The sequence below is a fragment of the Notechis scutatus genome, chromosome 2, assembly GCF_049901735.1.
Source record: "Notechis scutatus isolate UNSWTSFEM ecotype Mainland chromosome 2, rNotScu1.2, whole genome shotgun sequence".
NCBI classification, from domain to species: domain Eukaryota; kingdom Metazoa; phylum Chordata; class Lepidosauria; order Squamata; family Elapidae; genus Notechis; species Notechis scutatus.
In genome coordinates this window covers 145091772-145104508 of record NC_142010.1, presented here as the reverse complement: position 1 = coordinate 145104508, position 12737 = coordinate 145091772, and the positions used below count along the sequence as shown (strand labels likewise).

General features: G+C 39.6%; 1 protein-coding gene and 1 long non-coding RNA gene across 5 annotated transcripts in view; both read left to right on the top strand.

Annotated features, from left to right (window-relative positions):
- The window catches only part of LOC148132293 (uncharacterized), a 220105-nt gene that overhangs the window by 15822 nt on the left and 191546 nt on the right, over positions 1-12737 (top strand). The gene's annotated exons all lie outside the window — the stretch shown is intronic.
- The window catches only part of TNS2 (tensin 2), a 139388-nt gene continuing 130050 nt past the window's right edge, over positions 3400-12737 (top strand). For all 3 annotated transcript variants that reach the window (XM_087956509.1, XM_087956508.1, XM_026673883.2), the window contains exon 1: positions 3400-3603. In XM_087956509.1, coding sequence (XP_087812635.1) covers positions 3502-3603 — 102 coding nt within the window. In that variant the 5' untranslated portion in view covers positions 3400-3501. The remainder of the gene's footprint in view (positions 3604-12737) is intronic.

Here is a 12737-nt window from a genome sequence, read left to right as displayed (position 1 = left end):
CTGACAAAGAAATGGGGGAAGCCAGATTTGCTTAACAACCTCGTGATTCACTTAACAACCACATGATTCACCTAATGGCTGCATTAAAAAATAGTTGTAAAATTAATCCTGGTCACGTTGTGACTTCAGTCCCAACTGTGGTCATAAATGGAGAACTACCTGTGCTGTCCAGCCAGGTATAGTTAGTTAGGAATTGGGAGCTGTCCCCTTAAGGGAATGCATCATGGTAAATGTAGTTAAGGTATCCTGGGAAATGTAGTTCATGTCATGTGGCCATATCTGTAACCCTGATTGGTCACTGAATTGACCATTGGTGGGTTGGGTGAGGTTTCTTCACTCTTGCTTGGAGCCCAGCAGCATGCTGGTGCTTCACCCGTTGCTCCTTCATTATTGGGATGAGAGATAACCATCTTTTTACCCAGAAAGACAAACATGCAAAGAATTGCACATTGAGAAGAATGTCATCATAACTGTGAGTTATCTTGAGGATGCCTGACGAACCAATAAAAGGACTTTGTATGGATGCTTTGTGGAGTTATCTGCCTTTTTACGATATACTTCATGCACTATGTCTCTTGGGCCAGGCCTTCATGCAGAACTTTGATTAATACAATTTGCTTGTATGGTATTTCCTTATGTGCCAGTTGTGAAGCATCCAGATTTTGATCACGTGACCATGGAGATGCTGCAACAATTGTAAGTGTGAAAAATGGTCATAAGTTGCTCCTTTCAGTGCCATTGTAACTTTGGTCACTAAATGAATGGCTATAACTGAAGGACTATCTTTATTGCCTATTAGCAATCACACAGATTTTCTCCATGATGCTCTCAGGGAATATCATGGCTTCCATAATTCTGATTTTTATAGGTACAGACACATCACAACATCTGAATATCTTTTTCAATGCTTTCACAGCTGCTCTAAATAAGTACTGGTCTGTGGTATAGTCCTTTATTATTGCTGATTCCTTTACTGTTGATGGTTGAAGCTATCTACCACTTCAATATCTTCTTTGTCAATTCTAAGGGTAGTTGTTCTACCTATAGTCATTTAGTTTGGTCTTCTTTATATTTTAGTCTGATTTTTTCACTGTGCTCCTCGACTTTTATTTCTACAGCTTTCAGATCCTTTGCATTTTCAGCTTCCAAAGTAGGGTCAGCATCATAGAATAGATCGTTGATCCTTCAATATTAAAACCACACTCATCTATTTCCAATGCAGCTTCTCTTATTAACATATATTCAGCAAATAGATTGAATAAATAAAGGAAAAGTATTCAGACTTGTCTCATTCCTTTGCCAACCTGGACCCAATCTGTTTTGGTTTGTTCTGATGGTCTGTGTCCTGCTCTCTCTATCTCTACACTATTCTGGAGCATGCACCACCTGAGAACTTCTTCATAAAAACCCAGAGTCTAATATGTCTGTAAACTCCAGGCACCAACTTGATATTAAATTTGTGCTTGGGTCTACTAGATTTCCCAAGGCTGTCTTCCTGGTTCTACCTGGGTGAAATTGAGACCTTTTTAACCTCAAACTGTAGTTCTAAGAATAGGAAGCAACATGAGTGTGTGTGAAAGTTTCTAGATAAAGCCAAAATAAGCTGACACACTTCTTTAAAAAGTATCTAATTCATATTTTTATAAACTTAAAAGTAACTACACAATTGCATAATAGACCATAAACAAACATAAATCTAAATAACAAACACTTCTGCACTCTTATTTTTCAGGCTCACCAATTAATATGTGCCCTCACTTACTGAAACGGAATATTTTATAATGAATAAAGAGATTAGTTTGTTAATTTATAAATTTATTAAAGTTTGGAGGTCGCTAAAATTGTATAAATCTGTTACCAGAGTTCCAGCACATAATAGCTTAAAAGACAGCACAAACAAAAAATATTTCAGTTTTAAACGTTTAAAATTTGTACACTATTGACTACAGCTAAACAAATTTAGCTAAAGTACTGTACTTTAAAACAACCTGAACTTAAAAGTGGCCATAACAAATGTTTTCCAATGCACATGTGTTTTTGTCAGCACAAGGACCAGAGATCCTTAACTGTTAAAAAAAAAAAGGCAAAAAGAAAAGCTAAGGATTAGAATCCAAGCATTTGAGCCATTTTTTTAAAGCTTGCCTTTAGTTAAGCTGGGAGGAGCTTTCAACTTTTTCTACTGAATTGTTTTGTACAAGGTCAGCAGCCAAGAACAGCAAGAGCGAGCTAGGCTTAGCAATCTTACGCAGTTTTTGTTTGTTTTGTTTCATTTAGGTGCCTTTAAGTGGCAACTGCCTGGACCAACCAGTCCCTGCAGTTTACTTGACAAGGTTTCAGAAGTGGCTTGCCCTTGTCCACTTCCTAGGGCTGAGCAAGAGTGACTGGCTCAATGTCACCCAGCTGACAGCTTTGTGCCTAAGGTGGGACTAGAACTCCCAGTCTCCAGCCTTCTCCCTTAAGCGCTACCCCAGACTGACTCTCAACCATCTGTGCCTGCTTACTCAAAATCCCATCATGTCACTAAAGTAACTTTCCCTAGGTAAGCCAGCAATGGACAGCAGCCTTAAGTTGACTTGCTCCTCCTCTGTATAAAACTTGACAGAAACATTTTTCAGTTGACTTATTTACTCATGCCGCATGCTCCCTTAACCCTTGTTCCCTCCACACACATACCCCCCCCCCCAATCCCTGCTTTTTAAAATGCAGAAATCTGGGTTGCTTCCCCCTTCTTCTCTCTGGAGAGGCAGGCCATGAAACCGTTGACCCAGAGCCCTGAAAAACTGGAAGGAAACAGGATACAGAATCTGGCTGAACCGCACACATGCCTCTTTGTTACTCTTAAAAAACTGCTCTGGAGGGATTTTCCAGGGGTAATGTGTTTCCAATTATCCGGCTAGGCTAGCTGGAGTCTACACGCATTCTGACAAGCCATCTTCTTTCTCTTTCCAAGAGTAGTATGTCATCTCTCCCTGCAGCCCGTCTTTCTCTCTCCCCCTCCCCTCTTCCTCAGTTCATGCTATTCCCCGAAAAGGTCCAACCTTTATAGACACGGGCTACACCCCCCCCCACATTAGGCTCCCTTCACTTTTGGAGGCGGGTTTTGCCACCTGTTTACAGGCCGGGCTTTTGAGTTGGCTCTGACTGGAGCTCGTTAATACTATTACTATTATTACTATTATTACTATTATTACTATTATTACTATTATTACTATTATTATTATTATTATTATTATTATTATTATTATTTTTATTATTTTTATTATTATTATTATTATTATTATTATTATTTTTATTATTTTTATTATTATTGCTATTCTTATTCCGACTGCGAAGGAGATGGAGAGCAGCGGGGACGGGGCGGGATGGGAGGGCAGAGGGACAAGGAGGAGGAGTCTGCCAGGCGAGTCGGATCCTCCGGCAGCGAAAGGGGAGGCGAGGAGGAGACCCGCAGTCGCAACCTTGCCGCCGGGGCAAGAGTTAGCCAGCAGAAGAAGGGGTCGTATGGGCAGGGCAGGCGGGTCCGAGTGCTGGGGGCCCGAGTGCTGCTCCGCACGCCGCCAGGACAAGAGCCAGTCGGACGCCGCCAGAATGCAGCTGACCAAGGTGCGTGAGTGTGTTTTGTGTGTGTGTGTGTGAGAGGGGGGAGAGACCTCGGCTTTTCTTCGGCGCGAGCGAGCGCGGAATTGCGGGCTGCGTCAGAGGATCCGACTGTGGCCCTGTGTGGGAACGCGTTACATTAAAGGGGGCGCCTCTTTAGACTTTTATTCGAGGAAGGGCAGTTGCGCGGTTACGCATCCTTCGCTTGCTTGTCCCCCCCTCTCCCGTCTCTCTCTCGCTCTCGCTCTCTGCCCCGTCGCCGTTTCCCCCTCAAATGCGCGCCCTGAACTTCAGCTTGGTTCGCGCGCGCGCTTTCTTCCTCCCTCCTGAGGCAGCCAGGGCGTGAAAAATATAAACAAGCCCCAGGAGGCTTGAAGCTCGCCGGGCGTTTGGGTCGGGTTTCGGGGGCTTCTGGCCGCCACTGGAAAGGCGCTCGCTCTCCGGGGTGGCGGCGGCGGCGGCGGCGGCGGCGGGTGGCAGAGAAACGGGCGCACCGGCGGCTTCTTGACAGACTGCCTTAAGGATCCGTGTGCGAGGCTTCTGCGCCCGACTCGGTTTGTTGTCTGCTCCCCATCAGATAAGCTGCATTCCAGTAGTTCAGCTATAATCTGATCAATGCAGAAGAGAGAAAGATAACTTCTCTTGAGCATCACCTGATGCAACTGAGGATTGCATTTGCAGATGTCCTATTGCCCAGTATGCCTCCCCCATCCTATACTCAGGTCTACCAAAATGTAGAACTTTGGGTTTTTAACTGTTGAAATTCATCTTGCTCTTTTCTCTTATTGTATTAACCTTTCATGATCGTCCTGAATCCCTTTATACTATCCTCTAAAGTGTTTGCTTATTCCCTCTTCCCCCTATAATATTTTTGTCTCATTTGCACATTTTCTAGCTCCTCATCCAAATCATTTTAAATAAGCCAAACACCACAAATAGAGTACATAGAATTATCCGGAAGAAAGCTATTGAGATATTCATAATATGAGAACCGTTGGACACTTGTTTATTCAAGGGAAAAAGAGATGTGGGATTGTCTTTGCATATCAGGAGGGCTGCACTGTAGAAGATAGAGTAGACTGATTTTCAGGGAGACTGGAATTAGAATTACCGTAATAGGTGAAAATAGCAAGGAATCAGATTTTGGCTTAATAGTCAGTGGTTAGAAGATCAGACTGCCAAGGAAGATGTTGGCCTTTCCTTGGATGGAAATATTTAAAAACGGGCTGGTTAGTCATATGTCAGGGATGCTGGATTTAAAAAATCCCTGCATTGAGCTGTAAAGTAGCCTAGATGCCTTCCAAAAATCTTTCCAACTTCTATTTTCCATCAAAAGAGGCCATCCCATTCCTCTTATTCTGAGCGGATTGCTGAACTTGTGACTGTATATTAGTCCTGAAATGTACCTATAAAGTATTCTGATTAAAATACTCTTCTTTCCAAGAACATTTGGGAGAAGGCATATTTTAAAACAGTGATTTGTGAGACTCATCATAGTCATAAAGCTACATCTCTTGGATTAAGGCACCAACTTTTGTTCATGATTTCATTTTACATATTTCATTCAGTGTCTTCATATCGAAAGGCACAAGATTTTGTCCGCTGCAGCTCACTTCTTCAGGTGCAGAGAGTATAAGCGACCATACTAATGAAATGAGCTGCAGCCCTTGGTGGGGGTGGGTTTTGGTTGTCCTGGCCCTATCTGGAAGGCAGCTCTCAAACACAGTGGGAGCTCTAGGTCCATCTCATTCTTGCATAAATGCTGTTTCACACAATCCCCGTTGCTTTTTTTTTTAATTAAAAAAATTGATATTGATTCAGGGCTGGCACTTTCAAGAGGAAGAATGGGTTCTCTGCTTCAGGCAGTCAACTGGGAAAGCTGTCAGTCTGAATAGCAATAACACTTATTATATCGCTTCACAGTACTTTACAGCCCTCTCTAAGCGGTTTACAGAGTCAGCATATTGCCCCCCAACAATCTGGGTTTTCATTTTACCGACCTCAGAAGGATGGAAGGTTGAGTCAACCTTGAGCCGGTGAGCCTTGAACTGCCAAACTGCAGTCAGCCGGCAGTCAGTAGAAGTAGCCTGCAATACTGCATTCTAACCACTGCGCCACCGCGGCTCTTGAAGAGGCTCTCTGCCACATTTCTTCCCTGACTGTGGAAAGGTTCATGCTCATCTCAGGCAGCAGCACCTTGTGGACTGACCATCATTGGGTGGCACATGAGTGTAAAGATGTCCAGAGACATTAATTGCTTTATTGGTCACCTCTATGCTGAGGACATGCAACTGTTCTCCTGTCTATTTAATGCAGACATGGCAATGATATCCAAGGGAACTTGTTTCTTTAATCCCTATGAGATGGATGAAAGCTACTCACCTATACCGTAATCCCCAAATAGCAGAATGTGCAGTTGATCAGAAGGATGGTATCTAACCTGATTCTGAATTTGCACTGTGCAGGTAGTCCTCGACCTACAACAGTTTGTTTAGTGACTGTTCAAAGTTACAATGGGACTGAAAAATGTGACTTATGATAGTTTTTCATAGTTATGACCTTTCCAGCATCCCCATGGTCACAGGATCAAAATTCAGATGCTTGGCAAATGATTCATATTTATGACCGTTGCTGTGTCCCAAGATCATAGGATCCCCTTTTGCGACCTTCTGACAAGCAAAGTCAATAGGGAAGCCAGATTCACTTAACAACGGGGTTGCTAACTTATCGACTGCAGTGAATTCATTTAACAAATGTGGCAAGAAAGGTTGTAAAATGGGACAAAACTCACTTAACAAATGTCTCCCTTAACAATGGAAATTTTGGGTTCAATTGTCATAAATCGAGGACTACCGGTACTCCCATTGTAAGTTTAGCTACCAGGGACATTTTAACCCCCTGCAGCAATTATTTGTATTAATCAATGACCATAGTATCCATGTCTCAAAGTTCATTTTTCTTATTTTTTTCAATTGTTATTTCAGGTGCAGCCTGTGAGATTAGAAAGCAATAATGTTACCACTGTTGCCTGTATTGTGATTGTCCTCATGTTAGATTCCAAACTACCTATGAAAAGCACTTGAAAGCTATTACTATAAACTGACAACCTCAACATTAAATGGGCTCCCTAAGAGAGAGCTATAGCTTGCTGGCGGCAAAAGCTATTTCTTGGCTATCAATCTGTTCCCAGGCTCAAACAAAAATGGTCTATAAACCCTAATTAATTTGGAACCAGGATACTGACTTGTTGACAGAAATGTGCATTTGGACTGGGGCAAAAGCTTTGCTTGGCCAATTTGGATGCCAGATGGAAAACCACTTCTGCGATTAAAGGAATCAGCAGATTTTAGAGCATCGCAACGAGAATGCAAGTTTTTGCATTTTGTTTTTTCAGTCTAAATGTCATTATGAAATCTGCTCAACGTTCCAATTGTCCCCAAAAGAAAATATGCCTGAAATATAGTGAAATTACTAAATTTCACAAGAGTCAAATGATTTTACCCAAAATCAGAAGTAAGAAAGTCAATAGATCTCCAGTAAGATTTCTCAGAGGAGATGCCCAACATTTTTATGAAACCATAAAATGATGAAATTGTACAGGAATTTGGCCATTATTTATTTCTTAAAGTTACTTTAATTTTAAATTTCAATATTCAGAGGTTCATATGTATTATTTCTGTGATCACTGTACTATCAATTTGTATCCTAAATTAAGTTGAGGATAAATGGACAACCTGAAACGGGACAGATTTCAAGGATTAATCTTTCTGATGAATTTCAGTGGAGTGATTTGTTGTTGGCAAAGCAGTGGTTTCCTCTTTAGAAAATGTCTACTTCTACCTATGATAGTTGGGGAACATCTTGTAGTAATTATCAGCCACTGAGCACCATTTTTTTCTCTTTCCATTTGTTCCCAAGGGGGTGGGGGAGTTGCAAAGACAGAAAAAGCTGTAAAACAGGAATCCATGGCCCCTGAAAAACTATTAAAGAAAAGACATGATTGGTAGCAAAAACTTTCTGAATCGCTTTGAAAATTTAAACTACAGATACCTTCTAATTAAATCTCCACATCTAGTCATACATGAATTGTGACAGTTACTTCATTTCAGCTTTAGAACTTGGTGAATTTCTGTTTTTTTAAAGTGTATCTCCCTTCATTCAAATAACAATTCTTTTATTTTCAAAAATGCATTTCTATATATTGCCTTTTTAAATCCACATAAGGTGTTCTAAAGCAATGAACGTCTTGTAATAGTTACAAGAATTAGCAAAAGAAACTGAAAAAGTTTAAAATAAACATGAAAAATACAGTTCAGCAAGGTTAAATATGGAAAGATTTTTGGAAGAATATCTTTCAAAGCTGCTTCAAAGACACCAAAGAAGGACTGAAGACACAATTGCTGTGTTCATAAAATATGTGTCACCCAAATTAATAAGTCATATCATTACTTATTGTGATGGCCAAGTTCTCTAATACAATGACCATATTTCTGCAACTTTCTAAATAAATTATCAACCCCATTTTAACTTAGCCTAATATGTTTGCAGATCCATGCAGGGGATGATCTTACAGGCCCACACAAGTTCTTGTATTGTTTCCAGTTGAGAAATGTTAGAAGTTATGTAATTGGTAATGGATTTATGCCCTCTTTGTGGGAAGGCTGATTATTTTTAGAAAAAAGCAATGCAAAAGCCATAGAGGCTTTCTATCTACCCAATGAAGTTTGCCTCAGGGATTCTGGTAAGCTAGTAGACTACATCTTGATGGGAGGGGGACATCCACCCAACTTCAAAACGTTTAAAAAATAGCAAATTACCATTCAGCTCAGTGATTATCAACTGGTTTAAAGATATGAAAAAGCTCTCTATCATGTGGTCTTGGTTTATGTGTTCCTTATTTTTCTATTTGTTATAAACGGGTTTAATTATGACTCCTATAATTATTTGTTTGAGGGAGACATAGTTATTGCAAAATGATTTGCTTAACATAAAGAGCAGTATAGATGAAAAACATGCCTAGTTGTATGAATAGACTTTTACTTTCCATAAGAACAAAAGAGGCTGGACAATGTGAGTTGCTGAAATAGAAATTTGGATCCAGAACTCTGAACTTAGGATGACTTTCTTCTGGTATTGTAGTGCTATTTTAAAATGCCACACATCCATGATTTGCATAGGGAAGAGACTACCAACCTTGTGTGTATCATTAAGATTTGTGCTTGGTGGAGTTGACTTTACCCAGTTTTGCTCATTTGGGTACTTGATCCAGCATTGTTCTAGGCCAGAGTGCTGGTGTGGGAGGAGCTGTAGACACCTATATATTTCATCTTCTTCTTGAGGGAATCCTTCTGTTCTAACACCAGTTTTGAGGGAAAGTACTTGGTGTTGGGTTAGAGAGATAAGATGTTATAAGTATACCTGTAACCTACCTGACCAAGCTAGTTAAAATGGTCTAAGAAATGGTGTTACAGTATTCCATCCTGTACATCCTGAACAGTATTCCATCTTGATGGTCTTGGATATCTTTCAAAGAGAATTTTCAGGCTTAGAATTTCTTTCGTGACCATTTTATCACACTCACATCACCTTTTAATGGTCAGGTTTTAACTGGTGATGGTGTATCCCATCAGGAATTGTTCTCTTGATTTAAAAGAGTCAGTGGTATAGCCTGAAGAGGATATTCCAGATTCTTAAGGTACATGAGAATGATTTTGATATCATGAATATTTCCTTTCAGAATTGTAAAGTTCTAGAATTGGAAGGATCCATTTTAGGGCATTATATCCAACCCAGCACTCAGGATGGGAATCTACCTTAAAACATCTTCAAGAAAGAGTTATCTTCCCGAAGCCAGCCCATCTCCTCTCCGGATAACTGGTTCTACCGTATTATCTAATAGTTCTTAGCACTAGGAAGCTTCTTCTAACTTTCATTTGGAATCTGCCTGTCTTAAATTCATTCCTCTATGCCCTGCCCTCTGGAATGGTAGAAAAGAGACGTTAATTTTCTATCCTGTAACATCTTTTCAAGTTTTTGAAGAATGCTGTCACCTCTTGGTTTTTATCTCTCAAGACTGAACAATCCCAATTCCTTCAATGAAGGATTTTATTTCTAGTGAGATCTTGATCATCCCTCTAGCAACAGAAGCCCATGCTCTGCTGATCTACCCTTTGGATTGTCACAAGGCACACTCTGTAGATCTGGCCATAGAGATGATTTGGTACATAATGTGGCAATATGGCCCTGTGGTCCAAAGAAAGGCCCCGTGATCCAAACCAAAGATTTAAAGAACAGCCTACACATTACCAGTCAAGATTTTAGATATTACATTTAAGGCTTAATATAATTGAAACTAAATATCTCTTCTACGATGTACCTGCCTAAACAGGTACATCAGACATCATCATGCAGCTGGGAGAGGTGTGTTAGATAGAGAGTCTTGGAGAGATGAAAAAATGTTGTGGCACTTTGGTTTTGCCTGGAGGCCAGACAGTGCCATTTCCCACATTTCATGTTAAGTAAAAGCCTGGCCTTTCACTCGTGCATTCTGGGTTTTGTTCTTCAGCCTATTGATGCCGTTAGTCCCTTAGGCGCCGTTTTGTTAGTGCCTGTGTGATTATTAATCTGTTTTTTGCTTTAAAAAAAATCAGCATATGAGTTATGTTACTTGGTTTTATAGTTTTTATCTACTTTTATATTACTTTTATATGATAACATAACCTGCCAGGAGATTTTCTTGTGAATTGGGCTAGTTATAAATATTTGAAATGAACAATTCCATTTGGGGTTATATTTCAGTTATATCTTGTTTGGATATAAGTTGTTTCCACAGTATGTTCTTTTAAGAGCTATTGAAATATTGTTTTGTGCATTGGGCTTGAAGCAGAATTTTAAAAAGTGATTGTACACAACGCTACTATAATGCTTTATTGTTGAACAGTTCCCATTCCCTCTTTAGTTACACTTTACTTACAATTTGTCATATTCAGATACATTTCCTTGTAACTTTAATTAATAACTTCCTCCTTGCAACTTCTGGCTCTGTTATTGCTGTTCTAAAATTAAGGAGAGTAAACCAGTAATTAAAGTTTTCCCTGCCTCTGGAAACTGAAGTAACTGATGAAGAGGAAATATATACATTAATGCTGATGGAAGATGAATGAGCAACAAATAATGGGCCAAGCACTGTGAGGAGGAAGCTTTTAATGAAAGGCACAAAGTAACTCTGAACATCTCAAGAATAACACACTGAGCGAAGTTGGCATGTACACAGATATTTAGGAGCTGTAGCTAAGGCTAACTAATCAAGACTGCAAAAATCCTGACGCCTTTTAGAGGGCAGTAAAAAACATTTCCTGTGATAATTTTGCAGCTCAGATCTGGGAGCCATGTTGGGAAATGTTTTTCTACATCTCATTATTATTCTGATCCCATGGAAATGCAAATTCATTTTCTTCTTTTTTCAGAGTTAAGGTCTAATTTTAATTATACTGCTTCTGACTTTGTAGCTTTTTTATGATCAGCTTTAAGTTACACTATGTCTTTTAATTGTTTTATTGCTGTAATTGATATGTTGTTTCAAGGTAGTCTTGAATTTACACATTTTAATCAGAATCAGCCTGATCATTTAAAAAAAAAGAGTAGCAGGTGATAATGGAAAGAGAACACCCCATGCCCATTGAGAATTGTCGAGTTTTTTTTAAATATTTGTATTAGAATTTTAAAACATAGACTTCCTTAAATTGTGCTTTGTCTCCAAGTACCAATTCTTATAATCTCATCCGTGCACAAGGATGAATCATGAAAAGGCCCAAGGGAAACCAAAGTCCAACTGAAATCTTATTTTGCTTAAGATATGCCCTCCCCTAAGCATGACTGAGCATGTCACATTTTAGTAAAGGGCATGGTTGGCTAGAATTTCTTCTTCCTTGCAAAATTTTGTCAGAGATTTTACTTCAGTATCTCTGCAGAAAATCATAAGGAACAAAACCCATTTAATAAAGCTGGGCAAAACCTACTGCAAATGTCCCTAATGCCCATCCGTTACTTACTTAATCCATTTTCAGGCTCCATACAATGCATGATTGAGTGATAAGCTAATACATTACTTGTTCAGTTTGAAGCATCTGGTCAAGGCTTCAGAGACAGAAAATATACTTGGGGAGTATGTAGGGAGAGGAGGAAAATATACAGGTTATTTTACATATCTTTTATGTCGCCCTACTGTGGACATCTTACTGGGATGAAAGTTATGAATGATTGGAACATGCAACATGTTGCACATAGACAGTAGTATGCTGATAAAAGTATAATTACCAGCTCTGCTGGTTACATTGCTACTACCTCACTTAATAGGTAGTTCAGCTCAGCTCTGTTCTTAATTGGCTTGCAAAATTGCAGAAAAAAATGAACAATTGGTTCTTGTGAGCTAGCACCAACTGTCTCCACCACACCACTGAATATATGTGTAAATATTATTATATTATCCTGCTAGGGAAGAATCACCTTTTTCATTTTGTATGGAGATTATCTAAACAGTCTACATTAGGACAAGTTATATTTGACCTCAGTTTATTGGACTACATCCCCTTTGCCTGGCGTTTTCCCCTGTAAATCACCAATCCTTTACGGGGTGTGTGTGTTTTTGTATAAAATAGTATGAGTTCTTCCGAAGAAAAGAATGGATGGTCTTTTGCTTGGGTGAGTGATGGGAAAATTCTATCCCTTTGGGTTCTGCTGTGATACAGATTCTACCCTTAAGAGATGGCCTACTCCCAAGTCAACTCAACTCTGGAGTATGAATAGGATGAGATTTCATGGAAGGGTTTCCTGAGACAATTGATCTTTGGGACCTGGTAAGCCCATTTGGAGTAGATTTGGAAAAGTTGCTATCCTTCAAATATTTATAAGCAGTCTTACCACATTTGAGCCACAACATTCTGGATGGCCACAAGATGGCAGCAAAGAGTCAGAATTTTTCTGCATCTCTCTGTATCTCTTGCTGCCATCTACAGGCAGGCCTCAACTTACAACCATAATTGAGCCTAATTGAATGCAGCAGTTAAGTGAAACTGATGATCATTAAATGAATGTGGCGATCATTAAACAAACCTATTGTTCTCTATGGGATGCTAGTTTGC